This window comes from Eulemur rufifrons, chromosome 16 (assembly GCF_041146395.1).
Source record: "Eulemur rufifrons isolate Redbay chromosome 16, OSU_ERuf_1, whole genome shotgun sequence".
Taxonomy (NCBI): Eukaryota; Metazoa; Chordata; class Mammalia; order Primates; family Lemuridae; genus Eulemur; species Eulemur rufifrons.
This window is the reverse complement of record NC_090998.1, coordinates 40,490,651-40,516,659: the sequence shown is the minus strand read 5'-3', so window position 1 is coordinate 40,516,659 and position 26,009 is coordinate 40,490,651. Positions and strand designations below refer to the sequence as shown.

At 56.9% G+C, this 26,009-nt stretch overlaps 1 protein-coding gene across 1 annotated transcript; it reads left to right on the top strand.

The window, feature by feature from the left end:
* Positions 1-644: 644 nt before the first annotated feature.
* On the top strand, positions 645-26,009 carry FIGNL2 (fidgetin like 2). Its single transcript, XM_069490216.1, has 3 exons — positions 645-679; positions 15,749-15,849; positions 23,593-26,009. Exon 3 carries the CDS (start codon positions 23,604-23,606, stop codon positions 25,584-25,586), a length of 1,983 nt encoding a protein of 660 aa, XP_069346317.1. The 5' UTR covers positions 645-679; positions 15,749-15,849; positions 23,593-23,603; the 3' UTR covers positions 25,587-26,009.

The following is a 26,009-nucleotide window of genomic DNA, read 5'->3' as shown; positions in this document are numbered from 1 at the left end:
CCCCACCCCGTCCCCTGGTCGCCCCCCACCTCTACCAGCCGGCCCGGCCCCCACCCCCTCAACTTCCCTCTCCGACGGCCGGGCAGAGGCGGGGGCGGGCGGGCCTGAGAGTGGCGCAAGGACACTCTCCACACCAAGGGTCATTTGCTCTTTTTTCCCCCCTCTGTGGCTAATTTATTTTAGAGCTAGGGGAGGGAGAGGGGCGGGGCCATCCGGGAGGGCTGCGAGGAGGGGCTGGGCGAGCCCAGGGGAGGTGGGGGCGGGGCGGGGGCGAGGTGGGGGAGGGCGGGGAAGGAGCCAGGGGTGGAGAGGGCCGGAGAAGGGGCGGGAGTTGGGGGAAGGGAGGGGTACTAGGGGAGGGGAGGAGCAGGCTAGGGGAGGGGAGCGAGGGCCTGCGAGGGAGGGCTCTGGGGGCGGGCGAGGGGAGGCGGGGGTGGGGGTGGGGGTCCTGCCTGCGGGGGGAGCCGGGGCCGCCCCTTGTCCGGCCACCCCCACTGCCCAGTCCCGCTCCCGGCCGCGGCGGCCGCAGCAGCCGCAGCAGCAGCGGCCCCAGGATGGTCAGCGCCGCTGCCCCCCAGCCCCGGCCTGTCGCCCCCGGCCCGCGCCCCCGCCCCTGTCCCTGGGCCAGACGCCCCCCCAGGCCGCGCACACTCACCTAGGACCCGGCCGGGATGCCGAGGTACGGGGCCGCGGGCCGGGGCGGGGGCAGGCACGGGAGCGCGCGGGCAGGCCGGGGTCAGGGGGTGGTGACTGTTCGGTCCGGGTGTCCGGAGCTTTGTCCGCGGGCTCGGGGCTGTGCGAGGGCCGGAGAGGGCGGGGGCTGCAGGCCATGGGGTTCAACTAGGCGGGGGTCGGAGGGCAAGGCCGGCAAGAGACCCGAGCGGGTGCGTGGGAGCCGAGGGTCACTTCCCGGGGGGAAGGGTCGGCAGAGTAGGGATCGTCACTCGGCCGCCGACGGGCACCAGCTTCGTCGCCCCCTCTGGTGCGGAGGCTGCAGCAATAGCTAGCAGCTGACTCTGAGGGGAGTCTGCGGGATTGGGGGGTGGCGAGCCAGGATTTGCGGGTTCGGGTCCCAAAAGGATCCTGCATCTGGAGCCCGAGGGTCGGCCCGCAGGCCCCTCCCACTCCGTCAGGTCTTTGTCCAGCGGCCCCTGTGTGTGGGAGGGGGTGGGGGCTGGGTTACTGGCCTGGAGATTCCCCGGCATCGTGACGGGGCAGTGACAGGAGACTGAGGGTACTTCGGGTCCCTGCGTCCCTAACGCCCACTGCCTTCATTTCTTCTCTTCTGGCCTGGGAGAGCAGAGCCCCCATCTCAGAGTTGGGGTGTTGCTGGAAGCTGCACTTACTTACCTTCACCCTTGCCCTCCAGGCTGCAAGGGAGACCCCCTAGGCTCCCAGCTCTCTGGAGAGAGCCCATTAAACTTCCCCGCTGCAAGAGCCCTCTCCTGGTCTGCAGAGATTCCCATGCTAGGAACCCTCTCTGTAGAGGTTCCTCCGCAGTGTCGCGCACACAGTAGGTGCTCAGCAAGTTTGGCCCCCTTTGCGCCTCTGGTCCCCTTGCCCCTCCCGGCAGAGGGGGCCTGGGGAGGGGTCTGCGCGGGGGAGAGTGCGAGCGGCCTGGAGCCTGCGCCCGGCGGCGGCCCGGAGCGCAGGGGTGGGTGGACGGGTGGGTGGGCTGTTAAAGGGACGGTCACTAAATCAGGATTAGGCCGTAGGGCTGTCAGGCTGCCGGCCCTGTCTCCATGGATACCTAATTTGGAGGAGAATAGAGGACGGAAGAATGTTTGTGTTGTCCTCCGCACGGGCTGCGGCGGCCGGCCGACCGGGTTCCAACCCCACTCTGGGCTTAGGGCGTGGGGGCGGGGGGTGCTCCTCGGGTCCCGGGGCCTGGAGCCTTCCCTGTGGAGCCGCCAGGTCTCTGGAGTGGGCCAGGAGACGCCGGGTCCGAACACCTCTGCAGAGGGAGTCCCAGACCTTTCCAGAACTCAACCTGAACCCTCAGAGCATCCTGCTGGCAACGGCCCCCTCCGGAGCCTCCTAGTCCGGTAGCAGACGCTCTTCTCTGCTGTGCGGTGGCCCCCCACGGACAGGCGCGCCCGCAGCGCCGTGTCGCGGCGACTCAGCTGCCGGGCGCGGGTCCCTGGTGGCAGCGAGCGCCGCGGGGCAGGGGGCGGGGCGGGACTTCCTGGGATGGGCGAGGAAAGGGGCGGGGCCTGCTGGGCTGGCTGGGCCGGCCCGGGTGACTGGCCTCATAAATCCCCCTTCCCATATTTAGCACCATTTCATTTATTTCCACTTGATTCCATTGGTGTCCGCAGCAGACAAGAGCGACCCTTATGCCCTCGCTGTGGTATCTGCTGGGAGAAGCGCTCTTACGCCAAAGGGAATTTAGCTGTGTGGGGCGGTGGAGTTGCTCCTGCTGATGCCCGGGTAACCCCGCGTTCTTGGGGGATCCCCAGCTCCCCAGAAAAGGGGGCTGAGAGACACGGGGATGGGTTTGGCTCCCGAGGCTCTGCCCGATCCTCTGGCCGCGGCGTGGCGGTGAGCTGGGCTGGGGATCCCACGATTGGACAATTCCAGTGCACGGCGTGGAGGAAGGCTGGGGAGAGGGACCCAGACCCGAGTGTGGTGTTCCAGAGCTCTTTCCTGCCTTTCTCCTGGTCATCCATGGCCACAGCTTTTTATGGATCAAGAGTCCCCTCCCTCCCCTGCCCGGGCTGCGGCTTTATTGCTGAGATCTCAGACTCTCGCCACGCAATTTCACGCCTCTCTGCCTTTGCTCCTGCTGTTCCCTCAACCAAATGCCTTCCCCATTGTCCCTGTCTTTCCACAACCTCCTCATTCTTCAAGGCCCAACTTGGATGCCACACTTCCTACGTGCATCCTCCCCAAGCCCTCTTGTCACTTGCTCCTGCGTCCATGGTCGCCTTGCCCTGCACCTGTGCCTCCCTTCAGCCTTTGTGGTTGGCTCTACATGGGGCTTTGCCTCCCCAAGGACAGAGGTAGAGCAGATACTTCCCTGCCCCCTGCCCCCCCTGGGCTTGGCACAGGGCTTGGCACCTTGTGGGTGCCCCATAAGTTTTGGTTAGTTGAATAAAAGGGATTTTGTAAGAGCTTTTAGCTAGGCAGTCTGCAGAGCATGCAATCTGGCCACTTTCAGTCAAATAGCTCTGTGCTCTTGAGTGGTGGAGACCCCTGGGTGGGTCTCCTCTCCCTCCTCCTCTTCCTCCTTCTCCCTGGTGACCCTCCCCCACCCCCCAAGTCTGGGGAGGACTTTGCCCCTTCCTTTCCCCTCAGACCAGCATTCTTTCCCTGCCATTATCATCCTGTTAAACAGAGGGGCCAGTCAGGATCCATATGGATCACATTAACAATTGCTTATTATCTGGGCAAGACTCCCCCCACTCTCCACCCCTAGCTCCTACTGCTGCAGTTGCTGGACCTTGAGGAGCCCTCCTCCCCTTCCCCCACCATCGGTCAGTTGGGGAGGGCAAGGGACAGGCTGGACTCCCTTACCCTCCCTGTGCCTTTTAGCAGAACTTTGCTTCTTCTTGACTTGGCAGTTAATGACTCCTTTACCCGATTTAATGAAAACCAGGTTCCTCACAGGAGCACAGTTCAGGGAGGTTCCAGGGCTGCAGCAGGGAGAGGTGGACTTCAGACCCTGGTGCACCTGTGGTCTGCAACACTGAGAGCCCCTGCTGTCCAGTGGATGGAGGCTGTGTGTTGGGGGGAGCCACACTAGGCTGACTGTGGGGTGTCCTGGCATCTTCTGCTATCTTAGCTTTGGACTGGCCCTGCCTCCTTCTGGGAGTTGGCAGGCTAGTGGGGAGTGAAGGAGATCAGGACAGAAAGATCCTGCAAGGCTCTGTGGCATTGGGTCCCCAGCGTGTCCGTGCAGACAAAGCAGCAAGAAATCTGCTAGGGCTTCCTGGAGCGGCAGGAGTTGGCCTTGAAGGGTCAGGAGTTGGTCTTGAAGGATGGGGAGTGGAATTTATGTTTAAATGTGTATAGGCCAAGAATACCAGGGATGGAAGGGGCCTTCAAGATTACTCAGTCTTGGGGTCCATACTTTTTTGATTTACAGAGCCCTTGGAGGAACTGGTGAAAGGCATCCCCAGAAAGCTGCATTGCCCATTCATTGACACCAGGCTTTGTGTTCTGCTTTAGAACGTTCTTGGACCCCTACCCAAGCCCACTGGGGAGCTATACCAAGAAAGCTTCACCCTCATCCAGCCTCCTGTAATGTGCTGAAGGCAGGGTCAGGCATGTAGCCTGGGTTTCCTGACCTCCCCACTCAATGCTTGCACCCTGGCCTCATTACTGGCAGGGAGACAGCATGAGCCAAGGGGCCAGGGATAGGGGACCGAGGTGCAGGGCCAACCTTCGAGAGGGAAGGTTCGCACTGCCTGAGTTGGGGTCTGGGCTGGTCATCTCATCTCTGACTGTGTGGCCTGGAGAGGAGGCTGTCCAGGGACTTTATTGTTTTAGGGTCCACTTGTCCCCAGGCACAAGGATGAGTGGCAGGAAAGTGGAGCAGTTTCTTCAGAATCCTGGTGAATCAGTTAACACTTACAAAGCACTTATTAAACTCTACATCTCTTCTGGGAAATGGAGCTAAGAATGGCATAAGCATTATTGTGAGGATTAAATGAGGCAGGAGCTGGGAGCTGGGATCCCTGAGTCCTGGTCTTGAATGACTGTGGGTTTTCTAGGGCCTGTTCAGAAAAGCAGGTGAAAGTGCTCAGGGCCATGATTGCTGTCAATGCTGACATTTCTCTGGTTTGTCCAGCCAAGGAAAGGAGATTGCAGTGGGAACCACCAGGTGCCTTGCTGTCATTTCCTTTAGCACTGAGGTGTGGACAGTGTCAAACTTTGGCATTCATCTTGGGGGCTGGAGGTGGGGTGCGGAGTTCTTGGTGGATGGCAGAGCTGGGCAGTGGCCACGGGCCTGCCTCCACAGGGCTATGGCCCCAACCCCATGTTATGATGACCAGTCACAGCCCCCACTCTAGGGACACAGCCCTGAGCTGCAATGACCTTGCTGCTAATCAGGTGTAATCCTGGACAAGAAACTTCAACTGTTTGGGCCTCAATTTCTTCATTTGCAAAATGGGGATAAGATCCTCACATCATGGTGATTTGGGCCCTGGTTTCAAATAGTCTGCCCGTTTGTCTCCGAAGCACATGCCCCCCTCTGGTGACCTGCTCAGTGACTCAGGGCCCAGGGACTCCAGGGAACCACATCCCAGCATAAGGGAGAGGAGGAAAAGAGGACATGCATGTGAAAGTTCTGGCCCACGGCAGGGCTTGCCCAGGCCACCCTCGAAGCCCCCTCCGAAGTAGAGTCGGGGTTGGGGTATCAGGAGGTGAGTGGGAGGAGAGCCAGCGTGGCTGCCTGTGGAATCTGGGGGGTGGCAGGGTGCCTCCCTCCACCCCCCTCACTGCCTGTGCAGACTCAGGCCACCTGGTCCCCAGCCTACTGCTGTGATTAAATGGGGATGGATGGGAAGATGTGATGAAGAGGCTGCATTTTACTCTTAACAAACCTGTGGTGAGCATCTACACACTGTGTCCCAGCACCGTGCAAGGTCCCGTGTGTACCTTAGCTGGACCCCCGAGGGTGCCCAGCCAGGGTCAGCATTCCCGGACCCCTGAGACCCCCCAAAGACTCACCGGGCACCTATGGACCAGGCCCTGAACTGGGGCTTTCATACCTGGGATCTTCCTTAACAACCTTCTCCCCCACATGGCCAGGGAGAGCCAAAGGATGTCCCCAGCCCTGGCATTGCTTTGCCACAGGCACCTAGCATGAATCATGGCTGCCAGGCCCTCAGTATTTTTTCCAGGTAGCTGTTCATCTAGGAACCATTGTTTTCTGATGTGGTGTCACCTTCAGGGAGGTTGCAAGATGTTGGGGACCAGCAAAGAGGCAAAGGAACAGGCTACGCTTTCAGGACCACTGTCCCTGTATTCTGGGAGTAGAGGGGAGCCACTGAGGGCATTGAGCTGGGGAGCGGCAGGCCAGGAGCTGGGGAGAGTGTACAGGATGGCTTACAGCGGAGAGGCTGTAAGGGGAGGACCAGGGCCTTGCATGGGTGGAGTCCTGAGGAGACTGCGTTTTCCTGGGGGAGGCTGTGTCAGTGGGAATTAGAAAACTGGGACAAGGGCTACTTACTGCTCAGGGAGAATCCACTTGCTGCTGACTGCCCTGTTTGACCTTTGGATGCCCAAGAGCCTAGAGGTGTTTGTTCTTTCCAGGCCAGTGGGGAAAGAAAACTGATGGGAGTTAGGTTATACCTGAAAAAGGACCCTGGCCCCACCCCCACAGCCTGTGGCCCCCTCCCTACCCAGCCTGTCTGTCGGCTTCTGCTGGGCCAGAGGGGCTCCCTGGGAATTCCCTGGACACCAGGAGGAATTACCCCTTCCACCCAGCTCCTCCAAGCGATGGCATTTCATCAGGGCCCGGACTCTCACTCCTCTAGGAAGGGGCTTCTTTTCCGGGCAGACTGTGTCCCATGTGAGCTGGCCATTGTTTTATCACTGTCTTCCATACTGTAGCCCTCTTCAGGCATGAGTTTTGGGGTCTGAGCCCCTTGTTGAGAAAGATGGAGCTTCCTAAGTGGAGTGGGGAAGGCAGCTGGGGGACCAGGGGAGCAGAGGTCAGTTGAGTGGGGACCTGTTGAGTTTGCAGTGTCTGTTAGACATCCAAGTGGGGATGACCTGGGAAAACTGCTGAGAGAAGGGGAGGAGCACTTCCACCCGCCTGGGAGCACCCCTCCCTGTGAGGACAGCCTCTGACATTGAATGCCTCTGCTGCTGGGGAGCTCAGCACTTCTAGAGACAGCCTGCGTGCTCTCAGACAGAGCCAACTCCTGTTAAGCCAAAACTCTTTCATGGAGGATTTTCCACTTTCAAGGAGGGTAGGGAGCGTAGGGGAGGAGGGGAGGGGCTGCACAGAGCTGTACAGTCTGCCACCTGCCTGTCATCCAGACATCTGGTCCTCAGAGCCTTTCTCCTTCCCATTCCTCTAGACATGGTCTCCAGGCTCACTTCCCTGTCTCTCAGAGTGAGGCAGTGACCCTAACCAGGGTCTGGGGTCCTAGCCTTGAGGCCAGAGCTTCTCAGACTTGGGCAAGGACTTATTTGGTCCAATGAGAACAGCTTTGAAATGTGCTAAGCTCCAGGGCTTGTGGCTAAGTATGGGAGGGGGATCGAGGGAGGAGGGCTAAGTGGGGTAGGGGAGGTTGATGAGGACAGTGGGAATCAACTGATACCTCCATTTTCTTAGCTGTCAAATGGGAACATCTGCTTCTCATGTGGGAGGAAGAAAAACATCTGGAGCCAGACTGCCCAGGCAGATGGCACTCTGTCCTAGCTTGGTGACTTAGACAGGTTAGCCATGCCTCAGTTCCCTCATCTGCAACATGGGAGTTGCTTCCTAGGGTTCCAGTGAGGATGCACTGAACTAATGTGTGGAACACACTCGGAGCAGTGCTCGGCGCTTGTGTTGAGAATCCCATACCGGGGCAGATGGACGGAGGAGCGTTGTGCTTCTTTAGTCTCTTCCTAGCACCCTCCCCCAGTTTCTCTGTCTCTCTGTTCCTGTGGCCCTGCAGGTGTGGGGGCCACCCCCTGGAGGACAGCCCTGCCCACTCACACCCAGGTGGACTGGCCAGGCTGCATAGCTGGAGTTGCTCAGCTCAGCACCTCCAGGGCTGGGAAGAGGCTGGGAGGAGGCTGAGGCAGCCACTAGGTACACCCGGTGGGTTGCCTGGGCCTGTTTCCTCACCTTTGGTCAGGCTGGCCCTTGGGGGCGTGTCTCACACCCACCCGCATGCACAGGGAGGGGCCACATTTGGGGCCAGAGGACATAGGGGCACCCATACTTGAAAGCATAAGCCTTTTGGCCAGACGAGGTGGCTCATGTCTCTAATCCCAGCACTTGGGGAGGCTGAGACAGGAAGATTGCTTGAGGCCAGGAGGTCAAGACCAGCCTGGGCAACATAGTGAGACCCCACCTCTGCAAAAAATAAAAAAAAAACTGGTCAGGCGTGGTGACACATGCCTATAGTCCCAGCTACTCAGGAAGCCAAGGCAGAAAGATCCTTTGAGCCCAGGAGTTTGAGGCTGCAGTGAGCTATGATGACTCCACTGCACCCTGCTGCAAAAAAAAAAAAAAAAAAAAAAAAGAAAAGAAAAAGAAAAAAAAAGAAAAACAACAACAAAAAAGCTTAAGCCTTTGGGGGCTGTATACCACCCAAACTGACTCAAGTCAACCTCAGATCCTGCATGTGGCTGGGGGGACGGCAATTTGGGGCCCTGGAGGAAACTGGAGGCTCTTGGGCTGAGCCATGTGGTCCACAACCCCTAGGAGTTCACGGATAGAAGTATTAATATACGCTGGTGTTATTAGTGCCCTTTGTAGTCCCATGTACTTTTATTTTATGCATTGAAAAAGTAATTTTGGGAACAGGCCACGGGTTTTCCAGACTATGAAAGGGGCCTATAGCTTAAACTCGGTAAGGAGCCCTGACCACACCCTCCATCTCACGCACATGCGGGGCCAGGTCCCAAGGGAAGAGGAGCCCCTGGTGCAGACCCACGAGGAGATGAGCACTTTTGGAAGGGTCTTGTCCAGCCCCAGGTAACATTGGTGCCCCAAGTGGACAGCCAGCTGCCCACAGCCCCCTTCTCAAGCGCCTGCGCCCTGTAGCTGCCCAGGGAGTGTCCTGCAGCCCCCTGTGAGGCTCATTTCTGTCTCCACAAGGAGCTGACTCTAGGTGGGCAAGGCATAGGATTCAACTGCAAATCCCTCTACCTCCATGAAAAAGCAAGCAATCTTTTACAAAAGTAATTGCCAAAAAAAAAAAAAATCACTATTGTTAAAAAGTCCAGATCAGCCTTGCTCCAGGGGCCCTGCTCTTCCCTCCCCCATCGTATCAGGGCAGGTTTTCTGAGGGAGGGGACTTTGGGAGGGAAAAGGACAGGATGAGCCAGAGAACTGCAGTGCAAAGGCTCACAGACAGGGCTGGCTGAGCCGGACAGGACATGGGAGCCCAGTTTAACATGTGATGCCACCTCTAAATGAGGCATTGGAGTCGCAGGACAGAGATGCCCAAAGAGAGCCATCAACAGCCTCAGAATCCATGTGACGGCAAGGCCTGGGAACGCCCCAGCTGCAGAACTGGGGAGGGGCCATCTGGGCAGAGGGCCGGCTGGGCCAAGCCCAGGCAGTGTGAGTGAGCCGTGTGTGGCCTGGAGAATGGGCGGATGTGGCTGGAGGGGCTACACGGGCCTGAGGCAGGGGCTGAGGCTGGAAGGAAGGACAAACTGATCCACCTCTGGTGCCAGCCTAAGTGGTTCAGTGTCCACTCTGGTTGGTGGAAGGTTGCTTCTGTGTTTAGACAGAAGGACCCCTGTGGCAGCCATGCAGAAGGAGGATCAGGAAGGCAGAGAGCAGAAGCAGTGAGTTCCGATGTGGTGGGGGACGTGGGAGCTGTGGTCATTTCAGAGAATGTCGGCGGGACTCAGTGGCTGGCGGGATAGGTGGAGACAGGGGCTCCAAGGTTTTCAGCCACAGTGAACAGATGGACAGCAGAGAGGAAGCAGAGATGTTTTCCTTGGGCATGTTGAGTCCGAGGTCTCCGTGGACCCCTACAGATTCTTACACAGATTCCTCAATCTCCTCCTAAGATTGCCAGGGACAGTGAAAAATGTGGCTTAGGATGAAGCTGGATCTGGGCATCACAGGCTCTCAAGAGGGACCTGAGCAGGGGCAGGACACCCTGCCTGGGCAGTTTCAAGTGGCAGAGGGTGGGGGGTGGGGCTCATGGCAGGCCCTGGGGCCCCTCTTTCTGTTGGCAGAGGAGAAGCTGGTGACAGATATCCCAGGACACAGGTCAGAGGGCCAGGGGTCAGGCTAGAACATGCTGGGAAGCTGTGGTTTGGGGCTGCATTTTCAGTGAGGTCAGCCAGCCAGGGGCAGGACGGGGAGCTGGCTCCCACAGGGTGGTGCTCCTTTGGGCCCCAGCAGGCAGCTCGGGAGCTGTGCTTCTCCTTGGAGTCATCCTTCAAACCCACAGGATACTTCTGGCCCCAGAGTGCCACTCCCCCACCTTTTTGCAGGCTGAATCACCTAGCCAGCCTCTTAGGAGCTGAGTCGGAGCCTGCCCTGGGCTCTGTCCTGGTGTCCTGCCCCAGCCCCTGGTCCCCCTCTGGCTAGTATTCAAAGCACCGCTCTCCTTCACTGCCCTCAGGCTGGCCTGTGAGGGGGATGCTGGGTCCCCCCATTTCACACTGGAGGAAACAGATTGAGACACTTGTCCCATATCTTAGGCTGACTCTGAGGCCAATGCTCACTCCCTGTAACACCTGAGCCATGGGTGGGAAAGAGGGTTCACTAGAGGGGGCTCAGAGACCCCCAGTCCCGGGCCAGTCTTTCAGGCTGCCCTTGAGACACCTGTGTCACTCAAGTTGTTCATGGGTGCGGGCTGTATTGTGGGGAGGGGTGCTGGGAGCAGCCAGTGAACGGGTGGAGAGGGGAGAGAAAGGGGAGGCGTGTGGCCCACTATAGACCAGGCTCACACACTCATACCCCCCTGCAGCCTGCTGTGGGGACTGCAGGAGGCAGAGAGATCAGCCTCCAGCCCAGTACCAGTGGCCTCTGGGAGACAGCGCCTTGCCCTCTGGAGCCCCCTGGGAAGCATAATGATAAGGTTGCCCTCACTTCCTTTACTGCCCTTTCCCTAGGGCCCAGGAGTTGAAGTCCATCCCTGACCTACTCCAGCGTAGCTCACGTGCAGTGAGAAGGGGGTGTGGGGACCCTGTGCTGCCCCTGAAGCAATTCCCAGCCCCAAAGACTCACTTTACCTGGCCAGTTGCTCATGCAGCTCGTCTCGCTCAGCATGCAGGGGAAGGAAGATCAGCCTTGCTAATCCTCCTCTAGGGGCTGGTGGCTGATAGCCCCAAGCCTCCAGAGCTGTGATGTGGTTTAAAAGAGAATGCTTGTTAACCAGAATGGTTTTCTCTTGTTGAAATTTCAGCCTAACCAAGGGAAGTAAGCAAAATTTAGGCAAGATGTAGACATACTGTGTTTTCTTTGGGGGAAGGGACAGGGCAATTGGTCCCTCCAGGGAGATGGGTTTGGGATGGTGGAACAGCTCTGGAGCCACCTGGTTGGGGACGAGATGGGCTGGTGGAAGGAGAGGGCTCAGAGCATCCCTCAGCACGCCAAGGGGAAGACGAGAGAGGACACAGAGGGGCTGCTGGGAAGAAGGGGGTGGGGAGGAGAGTAGGGCTTCAGAGCTGGAAAAGTGATTAGCTGCTCTGATGAGGCTGGAGTCGGGCCTGGAGGCCCTGGGGCAGCACAAGAGAAAAAGAGCCATAATTCACAGAGGGCGACAAAGAGTGTCCCCCTCAAGGCAGCCAGATCACAGGGGTACTGCAGCCCCAAGCCCTAGGGATGGGTGTCCCTCACTGGGGTTGGGGGCTGCCCCAGGACCTCCTGTGAGAGCAGGGGAGAGCAGGGCAGAGCAGGGCGGCCCGGGAGCCGCCCCCAGCCTCCTGGGGGTAGTAGATGGGCTGTTTGATCAGTGAGTGTGTAAATCGGGATTTTATGGATCGCTTATTCACTGCTGGAGCTGGGGCCCCCAAATTCCTCTGTGCCCCAGAATGCTTAATCTAGTCCTGAGCCTCCCCTGGGAGGCGTAGGGGAGGAGAGCTCCCCACAGGCCCCCACCACTCCTGCTGTGTCTCCTCCCAAGGCCCCGGGCTTTGTCAGTTGCAGGTTGAGCAGTTCAAATGTGCTAATACACTCCCTGGGGGCCACGGGACAGTGGGACTTACTCTCCGGTGCTGTGATTGGCCAGAGAGACCAGGGAGGGGGCTCCTGGCAGCAGCTGGGAGTGTGTGTGCTGTGCTGGCGCACGCAAGTGTGCCTGTTTGAGGGGAGGGGTTGGGGGGCGTCCACACTGCTCAGACCACTGGGCAGAGACAAAGGATCTTCATCTAGCCTGGAAGGAGGATTAAACCCACAACAAGCCATGCCCCTACCTGGTCAAGCTGGTTAGGGAGCCCACCTGTCCATCTTTACACACTCCTGTTACATCGTGACATGGTGCGGGCTTATTCGATGTGTGCTGAATGGATGGATGGATGAGTGACCACAGAGTGATTGTATTTTTCGCTGGGGCTGTGTCTGCTGGGATAATCCAGCACCTACAGATTTCTCAATTTCCCCCTAAGGTTCCTAAGTATCCCCCCTCCCCTCGCAGAGGTTGGCTTTATCCCAGGCCTGGCCAGACATCAAGGCTGGACATGAGAGACTGACCAGGCCTCCAGGGACACAGCTGTGACCCCCGGACTCTGTTACCACTTGAGAGTGCTTTCTCTGTGGTCACGTTTCTCCCTCTCTGCTGGCCCCCATCTGTCCTTGGGATTTGATGAGGATGAGGATGGTAGGCAGGGTTGAGGAGGGGTGTTGAGTAGCTGATGGGGGAGGGAAGCACAGCCCGAGGGCCAGATGACAAACTGCCCTGTCCCACCTTCCTCCCCTCCTCTTCAGCCTGCCCCTCCTGTCCTGAGGCAGGCCAGCCAGGCAGGCTGGTGGCGAGGGGTTTGGTCCAGCTAACCCACCCTCCCTCCCGTGGTTCTGGGGAAAGCTGGAGTCCAGTGTAAAACTCCCTGGGAATCCTAATGAAAGAAGTCCAAGTCCTGAGGAAGTCTGCCGAAGGCCCTAAGCAGCGAGCTCCATCGCAGTAGGTGGGCGTCAGGAGGCAGCTGGCTGCAGAGCTGAGCCCTCGCTGGGGCTAGAGCAGCACTGTCCAGTAGAACTTTCTGTGATGAGGGGGAAGGGTTCCGTGTCTGCAATGTCCAGTATGGTAGCCGGTACCACACACGGCTGTCAAGCACTTAGAATGTGGCCAGTGCTATTGAGGAAGTGCATTTTTAATTTTATTACATTTTAGCGAATTTAAGTTTAAATAGTTACATGTGGCTAGTGGCTGCCATTTGGACAGTGCAGGATTAGAGGCTGTGGTCAGCGGTTTAAGCCAAGCCCTTGGGTGCGAATGCCAGCTCTGCTCCTCTCTGGCTGGGTGGCCCTGGTGAGACTCTTCCCACTACACTGTGCTCCTTCCCCAGCCTGCTGGGCTGCCCCAGAGGGAAATGCCATGTGGGTCACCTGCAGCGAGGGCACTCTGCTCCTATGTGTGGCTGAGCATCCCTTAAGAGGTCCTGGGCCACAGGAAAGATGAATACCCAGGGACAGCCTGACAGCCCATAGTGGGAAAGCAGTGACCATAGGAGGCTCTAGACTTTTAGGTATCTTAGGAAATTCCTTGGGATGTCAGTCCACGAAGGCTTCCTGGAAGAGGGGGAGTGTGGGGCAGGGTTGGGCTGGAGCTGGGCCAGGGGATGGGTGGGAGGCTGTGCCTGACAGCCTAGCCCTGGAAACCTGCTGATTTTGAGCCTGACGTGAGAGCCCTGTGCTTGGCACCCAGAGACCTTGGCCAGGGTTGGGGTAGGGAGGGGTTGACAGAATGGGCTGAAAGCACCACCTCCCCTCTTACTAGCTGTGTGACCTTGGGAGAATCACTTCCCCTCTCTGAGCTTCAATTTCCTCTTCTGTAAAATGGGAAGACTAATGCCCATCTGGCAGGGACATTGTGAGGATGAAACCGAATGATAACTATGAAAGTTCTTTGCAGACACTAGAAGGCTGGCGAATGGGAAGGTTTATTTTTCAAGGGTGCTGTGCCCCTGGCCTGGCCTCTCGAGATGACAACAGATGGTCACAGCTTGGCTGTGGCCCTGACCGCGGACAAGGCAGGGATTTCTGTGCTGCCCTTCCCCCCTCCCCCCAGTGCACGCGCGCGCGCACATATACACACACACACACACACACACACACACACTCTGAGCCCAGATGGGGGCTGCTTGGCCAGCTTTGCTCAGGCTGACCTCCTGCTGTTTGGCATTTGACATACGAGGAGGCCAGGGCCAGAGCACACCCCCACCACACCCCCGGCCCAGAGAGGAGCCAGACTGGCGGGGAGGCCGCACTACCTCCAGGAAGCAGGATCCCAAGGGCCCTGATCTCTTTACCATGTGTCCAGCAGCCTTTGATGGGAATTCCATCGCCCCTTCTGTCCTTCCCACAGAGGCCTGATGAGGGTGGGGCACAGAAGGAGGGAGATTTTAAAAGGAGGCCATGTGGGGTCCCTGGGGGGCTGAGGTGGGTGCCATTCGGGGCTGGGCAGTCTCCTCTGGTGTTTGCAGACACAAGCTCTCCTCCTGGGCACCCTTCCTCTGTCCTTTCCTCAGGTAAATCCCTGGCTTCCCTTCTTGCACGCTCACTGTTACCTGCGGGCTCAATTTAGTCACTCTGATGTTTTTCGTTATTTGAACACACAGGCAACTTCAAGCCCCTTTGCTCATCCATCCATCCTGTAGTCTCCTGTAGTCTATTAAGAACTTAACTGTGTGCTAGGCACTGTCCTAGGTGCTGGGGATATAACAGTGAACAAAACAAAGTTTCTGCTTCCATGGAACTTTCTAGCGGGTATGCAGACAATAAAGCAACAAACAGGTCAGATTGGGATCGGTGTTACAGAGGACTTCAGGTTGAGGGGGACAGTGTCTGAGGTAATGGTTGAGCAGAGACCTGAAGTATGGGTGGCTAGGAGCCATGGGCACGGGTGTTCCAGGCGTGGATCTCAGCAAGGACAAGGGCCCTGAGGAGTTGTGAGGAGGCTGGCGGGGGGAGGGGAGAGCTGTAGCAGGTGAGGCCGACAGGTAACCGGAAGCAGATTCTCAGGACCTGGTAGGCCAATGGGAGGACTTCAGCTTTTGTTCTGAGCGAGGTGGGAGCCACCAGAAGCTTTTGGGTGTAAGAATGCCAGGATCTCGAATGTTTTCAGGGGTCACCCTAGCTACTGTGCTGGGCCTAGCGAGTGGGGGACAATGTAGAAATGGGGGGCTGAGATGGGAGGCTGCTGCTGTCAGCAAGTGAGGAGGCCCTGGAGGTGGTGAGACATGGTTGTGTCCGGGGTAGATTCTGAAGCTGGGGCTAATCTGACTTGCTGGTCTACAGCGTGAAAGACGGAAGTTAAGGATGAGCCCAAGGTTTCTGGCCCGAGCGAGTGGGAAGGATGAAGCTGCCGTTTCCTGCCATGGGGAAGACTGAGGGAGGGGTAGGCTGGGGTGGAGAAGCCAGAAGTTTCATTTGGGGGCGTGTTAATTATGCCAATTGAATATTCTAGTGGAGGTGTCAGGAAGAAGGTTGAGTATGCCGGTGTGGGGTGCAGGGGAGAAATCTAGGCTGGAGAGCCATGTTAGGAAACGTCAGTACATGGGTACCCGGCAAAGCCGGGAAAATGGCTGAGATCACCTGAGGAGTTGCCATGGAGAGGGAAGAGAAGGCCGCAGGGCTGAGCCCCCACCTGCAAGGTGTTGAGGGGACGATGGCAGAAAGGCTGAGGAGGCGAGGGAGGTGGGGGCCAGGAGAGGGGGGTCCTGGCGCCCTTCGAAGGGGAGCACTGGGCTGAGTCTACGCTGCTGAGTCAGTGACGTGGGAGCTGACAGTGACCAGCAGATCCAACGATGCAGGTGCAATGCGGTTATAAGGCTCGGGTGGGTGGAGTGTTGGGCGTGAACGCCTGGTTGGAAGGGGTTCAAGAGGGAATGGAAGGACAGGAATCACAAATAGTAACACAGGCAGCTTTCAAACTGCTTTTTAACCCCCCAGGTGGGACTTTCTTCAGCTTCCCCAAGGATGCTAGGAGTCAGCGTGTGCTGGAGTGGCCAGGAAGATGCCGGAGTGAGTGGGCCTTGCCGCAGGCCTGGAGGGTTGGTCCAGGGAGGCATGACAGACGGGTGGAGCTGCGCGAGCAAGGGCCTGTCTCTGGTCCTGAGTGGGCAGGGCGGACTTTTCTAGTTATGTTGGCAGGGGTTCCTTTAGGCCCTCAGGGGGAGGAAAGCTGGCTTGCACTGTGTTGTTGGGCCGGTTCCCCTCCACACCCCCAAAGGATCAGGGAGGCTGTGATGGCCACAGACAGAGAACAGAGGACACGCAGCTTGCCCAGAGACACGGAGAGATTCACTCCAACAACGGCCACCCCTGTCCTCCCTGTTCCCACCCTCAGCTCTTGGCCTGTAGCCCCCATCCTCACCTTCACGTGCCCCTCCCTCACTCCCTCCAGCTCCGAGCTCATCCCTTCTCCAGCCCAGGGCTGGGTTTAGGGACAGAGAGGGTGTTCAGATCTCATGCTCTCCTCAGGGATCTGCTGCTCAGCTTGCGTCCTTGCTTTACAGAAATCTGTGGAGGTGGAAAAACGCTGGCTCCGAGGGCGGAGATCCCTTTTCTGGTCCCAGCTCAGCCTCCAGAGAGCTGTGATCTTGGGCCAGCCATGTCCCCTCCCTGGCACTCGGTTTTATCATCTGCTGGGCGCCAGCACTCCCTGCTCAGCCTGCCCCTTCCTGCTCCGTCTTCAGAGACCCATTTCAGATGCCCAATTCCCCCTCCAAAAAGCACCTCAGCTGTCTCTGAACCTCCGAATTCTCTTTCTTTTTTTCTCTTTTTAGCTATGTATATGACCTTTTATTTAAAAAAACTACCAACCCTATTTACTCCTGTGGTTCCTCATTCACACAGAAAATCAACAGTTGTCTATGTTTTAAGGGTAATACAATGAATTTTTTATTTTAAAACTTTATTTTTAAAAGAGTTAATGATTGTATGTATTTGTGGTATGCAACATGACGTTTCGAAATGTATATACACTGTGGAATAGCTAAATTGAGATAATTAACATATGCATTATTTCACATATTTATTTGTGGTGAGAACACTTAAAATCAACTCTCAGCCATTTTCAGGTATATGGTACATTGTTATTAACTATAGTCACCATGTTGTCCGATGGATCCCTTGAACTTGTTTCTCTGGTCTAACTGAAATTTTGTATCCTTTGACCCACCTCACCCCAGCCCTCTCTCTCTTTCCTTTTTTCCCTTTCCTTTCTTCTTTTCTTCTCTCTCTTCCCCTCCCTTCCTTCTTCCTTCCTTGTGCTGCTTTACCTCATCTTCCCTGTTAGCTGACCAAGCCTGTGAGTGGGGGTCACAGTCTGAGCCACCACTGACACTGTGGCTGGCACTGGGGTATCCGCAGTGCAGGTGTTTGCTGGTGGCTGCAAGGCCAGAAGGCAACAAGACAGTACACTTGCAGAAACTGGCTGCAGCCACCGAAATGCGAAGCTTTAGCCTCCTCTCTGGCATCCTTTGGCTCATTCCGAAACAGGCACCGAGCCCTACTCATGCTCGGCCCTATGCTGGGCCCCAGGGCACCCTCCCCCCCAGGCAGGGTTCTGGGGGTCCAGCTGTGCTAGGGGCTGTCTCTGGCCTAGGACTGGGGGAAGAGGTTCCTGTGTGGTGGATGCAGGGGCTGTAGCAGGTGACCGGTCCTCCAGAGTCCTCTTGTCACCCCTCCCTCCTTTCTGTTGCAGTAATGGAGGGTTGGCATGAGGGGGCAGGGCTCAGAGGAGGGGGCACAGTTCTGTTCAAGCTCTGCCAGGCAGCCAGAGACCCCCTGGGGCACCAGTTGTAAGCAGTAGACAAAAAGCCTGGGACAAAAGGCCTGTGGGAGCCTTGGTGAATAGATTAATGAGATTTCCATACGGAGGCCCGACAATGGGATTCTCCACTCCAGCCCCTTTGTCCCAGGCTGAGATAATGGAGCCCAGAGGAGGCTTGCCCAGAAGGGCGGCATCTCCACACAGGCATGGAGCCGCCACACAGCTGCCCCTTCTTCCCTACCCTGCCCCCAAGCCCTGCTTGGTCCAGTCCCCTCCCTCCCCATGGGTAACAGAATCCAGAATCAGAATTGCTCTAAGATCTGAAAGGGGTCTTAGGGGCCTCCTTAGGGAGTTGGAGAGAGGGTTGGGGGTGGCCTCCTGCCCCATCTTGTATAAAATTTAAATTGTTTCTAAATGAGAAAGAAAAGTTTGAGGTCTACCCATCTAAACCAACTGTCTCAATTGACAAAGGAATACAGTGAAGCTCAGAGATGTTCGGTGTCTTGCCCATGGTCACACTGTGACAGCTTAGGGTGCTTGTTGCCCCAGGAGGTCAGGTTCAGGGGAATATGTAAGGCTGGTGTTAGGCCCCATACACAGAGAGCCTGTGGTCCACAGGCACGGGAGAGGCACCCACAGGACACTTGGGCAGCAGGACCAGGGGTGAAATCGGCGCCTGAGCGTGTTGGCCAGTTAGCATGTTGGCCAGTTGTGAAGACTGAATCACGTCTCTCATCAATCCTGGAGGACTTCCTAAAAATGAGGGTAGGGGTTTTAGGAATTATTTTACTCTTCCTTCCAGTAATTCTTTCTGTAACTACTGATTGCCTATGAGTTTGAAGGGCTGTGCTCTGTGGGAAGAAGAATCAAGTGGGGTTCCAGCTTCCTGTGTGTACAATGGCTCTTCATGGTCAAGGGTCTGCAGAGAAAGCTGCTTCGGGAGCAAGACTTAGTTCTGTGAACGGGGCAGTGTCAGAAAGGGTTTTTTCTCCAGAGTCCTAGCAACCACCAGGGTAGGCCACAAGATCCAGATAAGGAACTATGTGCCCAGCCTAGGGGCGTGTATGGTCATCTGATAGCACTTTCACAGGGAAAGGGACAGCTCTCCTTGGGCTGTTTTACCAGGAGAAAACACAAATGCTCCTGCTTGGTTTGAAGGGTAAACATACAGCACTTGGGGCAGAGCCACATCACGGGCAAATACAGAAACTGTTTGCACAGGCCCAGGAAATGAGTGTTGGTGTGTGCTGTGCAGCGGCCTCAGGCGTCTCCGGCTGCAAGAACCAGAGAGGCAGTGCGGGCGTGTGGCTAAGGGCCTGCGCTTTGCAGTCAGCTCCTTGGGCTTTGAATCCCACCTCCACTGCATAACAGCTGTGCGACCCTGCAGAGGTATTAATCTCTCTGTACCTCGCGGTCTCCTCAGCTGTAGAATGGGGATGATGGGAATAGTGTTGATCTCAGGGCTGCCGTGAGGACTACATATGTAAAATATAGAACAGGGCCTGGTTCTGTCCCCAGTGCCTACATGCTGGCGACTGGCCTGTCATATCAAAGCTGGAAGGAACTTCCTTTCACAGAACATTCACCATGTTCCCCCAACCCCAAAGGGAAGTGATTTGTTGAGTCACTCAGCAAGGCTGGGGCACTGCTTGGGTTCTTAATTTGTATTACTTGTGCCCCACACTGGACTGGGTATTTTACAACATCTTTTTTAATCCTCACAGCCACTCTGTGCCTGGTATATGTTATGCCCTTTAATAAATGGAGAAATTGAGGTTCAGCAATGTCAGGCAGCCTGCCCAGGGCCACAGTGTGTGTCTTTGGCCTGTATTCAAATTAGGTCTCCCTGATTCAAAGCCTACCCTCTCCCCCAAGTCCTCAGGGCCTTTCTTCACCTCCAGTCTAGCTGATACAGGGGGCTGGAGTGTGTGGTCTGTGAACCTGGAGGGGAGGCAGGGGATCCCTCTCTGGGGAGATCTTTCCTGGAGGCGCCTGCAGGAGGCAAAGTGGCAGCAGTGGGGCAGTGGAGGGGAGAACGGTGGGTGTCTCTGTGTGAGAGCACGAGGGCTGGAACTGGTCTAGGGCTGGGGGCAGAAAGCCAGGCCTGGTGGGCCCGGGTCTGTCAGGAAGTACCCTACTGAGACTGCACTTGACGTGTGTGTGCGTCTACAGACATATGCACATGAGCCTGCAGTTGTGTGCTTGGCTCGTGTGAGCCAGCACTCTCAGCCTGTGTGCGGGTAAGGCAACCTCCCCTCCCTCTTTCTCAAACTTCTGCCCTCCTCCTGCCCTTGGGTTGAGCATGGTCCTTGGGCAGCTGAGCTCTGACCAGAACTTTGTTCTTTCCCTTGAAAGGAGTTAGAGGGAAATGTAGCGCTATGGAACTAAATTTAGCAGAAGTTGCTGACCTGGTCCTCTGCTTCCCAGTTAGACCACTTAAAGGACCTGTAGCAGATGCTATATCGCTGCATGTAGACAATGATGCCTCAAAGAAGAATGAAGGAGAAAAGAGAAAGGCTGGTTGCTAGTGGGGGACCCAGGATCAAGGGAGGTCATTTTGAAGATGGGAAAGAATTAAGCTTGCTGTGGGGAGGGAGCCAGTACAGAGTAGGGAGGAGGGATAGTTAATTGATGGTGCAAGGTCCGAGTCTTGGTCAGTATGGGTTCCAGGGCTGGGATGGATGGACCCTCAGCCTTCTGGCTGCAAGGTGGATACAGATGTAGAGAAAGGTAAAAACAGAGGGCCAGAGATCAGCAATGTTTGCCCAATGGCTTCATTTTTTTCCCCCCCTGGCTAAAATGGGAGAAATTTGCTTGGAATGGAAGAGCCAGCATCTGAGATTCAGTATAGAGATCAAGTGGTCTGGATGAAGTGTCATGGACAAGGTCCCCCTGGGGAAGGGCTAGAGAGAGGGGCTGAGCCCTGGAGTAGAAGAGATACAGTGGGTATGAAGCTGGGAGGACAGGGGTAGAGGACTGGAGGTGGCTTCCTGGAGTCTATTCCCAGGGACGACCAGGGCCAGAGTGTTTGGTGTGAGGGTGGGGATTTGAGTGAAGATTGCTGGGGGCCAGGGCAGGAGCTGGTGAGAGGGAGCCTGGACCAAGAGTCTTTGGGGGATGGGGGAAGGAGGACCCCACTGACAACATGAGAGAGGGCAGAGGGGCTAGCAGGAGGTGAAGGAAATGTGTGTGGACAAGTCTAGATCCAGAGCCTTCTTTAGTGTGTCTGTGTCCTTCAGAGGGGACAGCTTGCAGTTTAATATGCTCAGGGTAAATGCTGTCATCAAGGTCAAATCTTTTTCCATATTAATTAAGGAGCCAAAGCATAGATAACACTAAATAGAAAAAATAGGTTTGGGGTCCATGTAATAACAGAATACTTGCATTTGTATAACTTTGATGTTACCTCTTAAGACCCTGCAACAGAACAACTTGTGATTTTTGATGTTCCTGGAAATCGCCCTCTTTGGTACCAGGTAACTCATCTGATCTTTGCACATCTGCCCTCCACAGACCTCACACTTAGCTCTGTGAGTCTCCGTTTTTCCTTCCTGCCACTGGTGGCCACTATTGCCTTTCTCATGGGGGTGGAACAGCCTGGAGGATGCACCTTCCTTTTTAACATATTAACTGCCGTGTGAGTTGTATTTAACTCATGCTAGTTTTGAGCCCGGGGCCTCGTGAAGCAAAACCCGGACGAAACCCTGCAGTTGGTTTGTGAAAATCTTACTTGTTGATGTTCTTATTGTTACAATTAATATTGACAATTTAATTCTAAAAACGTGGATTAAAGTCGATAAATTGTTTTTCTATTTGTTTACCTTTAAATTACACTTAAGCCTGACAAGAAAAACTTTACCCTTATGAATTATTTTTCGAGTTTTCACATTACTTTTTACATTACTAATTCTCAAGTTTTTATATTACTTTTCTATTGAAAAAACACAGAAAAGAAAAAATAAATTTTTCATTAAATTAGAAAAGATCATGTTATTTTTGAAGTTGTAATACTATTTTCGTAATAAAATACCATGGAAAAAACATTTTTTTCCAGTGTGGCAGTCAATGTGTTAAGCTTTGGTATCTAAGGCTCATGCCTTCCCTAGGGCAGGAGGGATGAGAGTAAATAGTTTTATTTTCAAAGAGCGTCTTCTCCCATTGATGTCCGGTCACTGCCACAGGAAGTAGTGAGAATCAACAGAGGTGGGGGTGCTGTCAACAAGCTGCTGAAATAAGGCCAACTGTGGAGAACTGAGAATAGACTTGATTAATTTCAGTCACTTCACCACTCCCCAACTCACATTCCCTTTCAAGGCCCTAGTGACCCAATATTTCTTGGTGCCTTCTACGGACTCACAGTGTATGGTTATTCAGGTTGTGCACTGCACCAGGGCCCTACTCCTAAGGGGGCACAAATCACACTTTAGACACTATTGATTTGTAGATTTATGACGTTTTCCAGAAGGTGGCAGTAAAGTGCCTTGAGGAAAGGAATAGGGCATCTGAGCTAGCATGGTCCTGGCTTTCTGGATGCATTGTGCTTTGCGCCTTTAAAGGTGCTGTTCCTGTGATCTGGGATGACCTGCTCCGTGGCCTCTCCGGTCAACTCTGTCCCTCACCCTTCAAGGTCAAGTAAGGACACCACCTCCTTGGTGAGGTCTTCTCAACCAGGTGTGAGATGTTTCCCTGAGTCCCAGAGCCATTGACACACACCTCTATTTTCTCACTTCACAGAGGACGTTGTCTACCTGTCTCCTGCACCTGGCTGAACCATCCTATTCACCTTTCAGTCTGTCCCCATGCCTAGCAAAGCTTAGGGTTTGCTCAATAAAAATTTGTTGATAGTGCTATTCCCTAGGCCCCAAACCCCTTTTACCAGTGTTTGGCTAGTGACCTGACAGGTACTAAGGGACAGTGTAAGAACAGCTGTGGAAACTTTCTACTGTGTTACAACGCAGATGGCAATAAGGACATTGTTTATTACATCTCACAGATCTGCTTCCTGAGATCCATGAAAAAAAGTTCTATGATTTCAATGTCAGGAACATTTTTGCTTCTTTTGAGTAATGGTGATTTTTACTTTGCAAAGTGAGTGTGATCACATCTCCTTTATTTCATTACTGGGAAGTTCAGAGACAAATTTGTGATTTAGTTTCTATGATGTGCATTGTTGTATACCAACTTTCCCCCGTCTTCTCCAGAATGTCATCTGTTCTGTATCATATTTTTGTGCTGTGCTGAGACATACTGGGAATGAAGCAGGTGGCAGCACCTGCCCTGGGCACACAGCCGTTACCTACAGTTGGGTCTGGAACCCAGGTACTTCCATCAGGCAGGGGCTAAAAGAAACCAAGTGGAAAGGAAGGGAATGGCTCTGGGTGAGCCAAGGAGGTTTCCCAGGAATGAAAAGGGACACACATCCACATCTCTGATCTCAGGCCCAAAGGGGGTCTTGGCATCTCAGGGAAGGCTGAGGTGAACAGAGAATTTAGGAATATCAAACTGCTGGGTCACTAGTCAGGGACCCTAGACGGCCCTCAGTCATCTTTATATAACCCCAGTGCCTCTGTAGTGGCCAGCCCATAGTGGGTGAGCTGCAAATACGTCACTGAATGAGCCTCACCTGGGTTTGAGTAGGCCCAGAGCTGGGGTGTCCCAGCCACTGCCTGATCCTTCACTTCATTAGGTCTGAAAGTAAGGACTGTGTGGCCTACAGAGGACATGGCTGGTGCGGCCAGGACAAAACGATAACCACTGCCTACAAGGTGAAGTTAGGGCCAACCATGTCCTTTCCAGATCCCTCTTGGCTCTGAGGAAAATATTTTCAGATAACTTTAATCCTGAGACATAAAGGGTATTTGGTGCCTGGAGGGAGGGCCCCGGAGGGTGGGACGGTAGGTGGTGGATGCTGGAAGACCAGCCCGTCCCAGCTGCAGTCTAAGCGGGCTGGCCTATGGCTGGCGGGCAGTCGGTGGAGCTCTGCAGGACCTCACCAGCTGCTCCTCCCTCTTGCCTGCAGCTCTGTCGAAGATGCACTGGACACCGGAACACGCCCAGCCCCTCAACCAGTGGCCAGAGCAGCACTTGGACGTCTCCTCCACCACCCCGTCGCCGGCCCACAAGTTGGAGTTGCCCCCTGGGGGTCGCCAGCGCTGCCACTACGCTTGGGCACACGATGACATCTCCGCCCTCACTGCCTCCAACCTCCTCAAGCGCTACGCAGAGAAGTACTCAGGGGTCCTGGACTCGCCCTACGAGCGCCCCACCGTGGGCGGCTACGGCGACACCACCTTCCTCAACGGCGCCAAGGGGGACCCCGAGCCCTGGCCTGGGCCAGAGTCACCCTATCCCTTGGCCTCACTCCACGAGGGCCTCCCAGGAACCAAGTCGGGCAGTGGGAGCGGTTCTGGGGGTCTCGGGAGCTCCCCTGTTTTAGCCGGGAACCTGCCGGAACCCCTCTACGCCGGCAATGCATGCGGGGGCCCGTCGGCAGCGCCCGAGTACGCGGCGGGCTACGGTGGGGGGTACCTGGCGCAAGGTTACTGCGCGCAGACGGCCGCCGCGCTGCCCCCGCCGCCCCCGGCCGCGCTGCTGCAGCCCCCGCCGCCACCAGGGTACGGCCCCTCGGGGCCTCTGTACAACTACCCTGCGGGGGGTTACGCGGCGCAGCCCGGCTATGGCGCTCTCCCGCCGCCCCCGGGGCCGCCCCCGGCCCCCTACCTGACCTCGGGCCTGCCCGCGCCCACGCCCCTGCCCCTGCCCGCGCCCGCCCCGCCGCGGCCGGCGCCCACCTCCTACAGCTTCCAGACGGCCGCTCCGGGCGCGGAGGCCGGAGTGTCGCTGAAGCGCAAAGCCGCCGACGAGGGCGCAGAGGGCCGCTACCGCAAGTACGTTTACGAGCCCGCAAAGACGGCGGCCGACGGCGCCTCCTATCCCTCCGGGGACAACAGCGAGTGTCGGGGCAACGGGTTCCGGGCAAAGCCGCTGGGACCCGCGGAGGAGGCGTCGGGCAAGTACGGTGGCGGCGTCCCCCTCAAGGTGCTGGGCTCCCCAGCCTACGGCCCGCAACTCGAGCCCTTTGAAAAGTTCCCGGAGCGGGCCCCCGTGCCAGCTTCTCGTGGGGGCTTCGCGGTGCCGTCGGGGGAGCCACCCAAGGGTGTGGACCCGGGGACCCTAGAGCTGGTGACCAGCAAGATGGTGGACTGCGGGCCTCCAGTGCAGTGGGCGGATGTGGTAGGCCAGGGCGCGCTCAAGGCGGCGCTGGAAGAGGAGCTGGTGTGGCCCCTACTGAGGCCGCCCACCTACCCCGGCAACCCGCGTCCGCCGCGGACCGTCCTGCTCTTTGGGCCCCGGGGCGCGGGCAAAGCGCTGCTGGGCCGCTGTCTCGCCACGCAGCTGGGCGCCACGCTGCTGCGCCTGCGCGGTGTGACCCTGGCTGCACCCGGCGCCGCCGAGGGCGCGCGCCTCCTCCAGGCCGCCTTCGCGGCTGCGCGCTGCCGCCCGCCCGCGGTGCTCCTAATCAGCGAGCTGGATGCGCTGCTGCCCGCTCGGGACGACGGCGCGGCTGCCGCGGGCGCGCTGCAGGTGCAGCTCCTGGCCTGCCTGGACGGCAGCTGCGGCGCGGGGGCCGATGGTGTGCTGGTCGTGGGCACCACGTCGCGGCCGGTGGCTCTGGACGAGGCGACCCGCCGGCGCTTCGCTCTCCGCTTCTATGTGGCGCTACCCGACAGCCCGGCCCGCGGGCAGATCCTGCAGCGGGCGCTGGCCCAGCATGGCTGCGTGCTCAGCGAGCCGGAGCTCGCGGCCCTGGTGCAGGGCACCCAGGGCTTCTCTGGGGGCGAACTGGGGCAGCTGTGCCAGCAGGCAGCGGCCGGGGCGGGCCTCCCGGGGCTGCAGCGCCCCCTCTCCTACAAGGACTTAGAGGCGGCGCTAGCCAAGGTGGGCCCTAGGGCCTCCCCCAAGGAGCTGGACTCGTTCGTGGAGTGGGACAAAATGTACGGCTCTGGACACTGATGGCGCGCGGGGAGGCTGCGGGAGCCGCCGCTCCTCCCTCCCTGCCTCCTCCACTTAGGAGGGAGGTCATTGACTTAACCCGGCTGGGAGGGTGCCTGCCCGAGTGGTGAATGTGGGGCGGGGGACCGGAGGGCTCTGCCGGTGGATTTTTTTTTCTTGGGAGGGAAAAGGCTTCTGCCAGGCAGATACATGCCATATGCGCCGTGTACTCAGGTTTTTCCTATTTATTGTGGACGGGAAGCTCGCCATCTCCGCCCGGCAGACGGGGCAGTCCCGGCATAGGCTGGCACCCGGAGCCTCAGGAACTCCTGCTCTCTTGCCACAATTCTTTTGTCTCCTCACTATCTGAACGGCACCCTCCTCCTGGACCCCTCTCTCTCTACCCCTTTCTTTGCATTGGCTTAGTTTTTTCTCCCTGTTGCT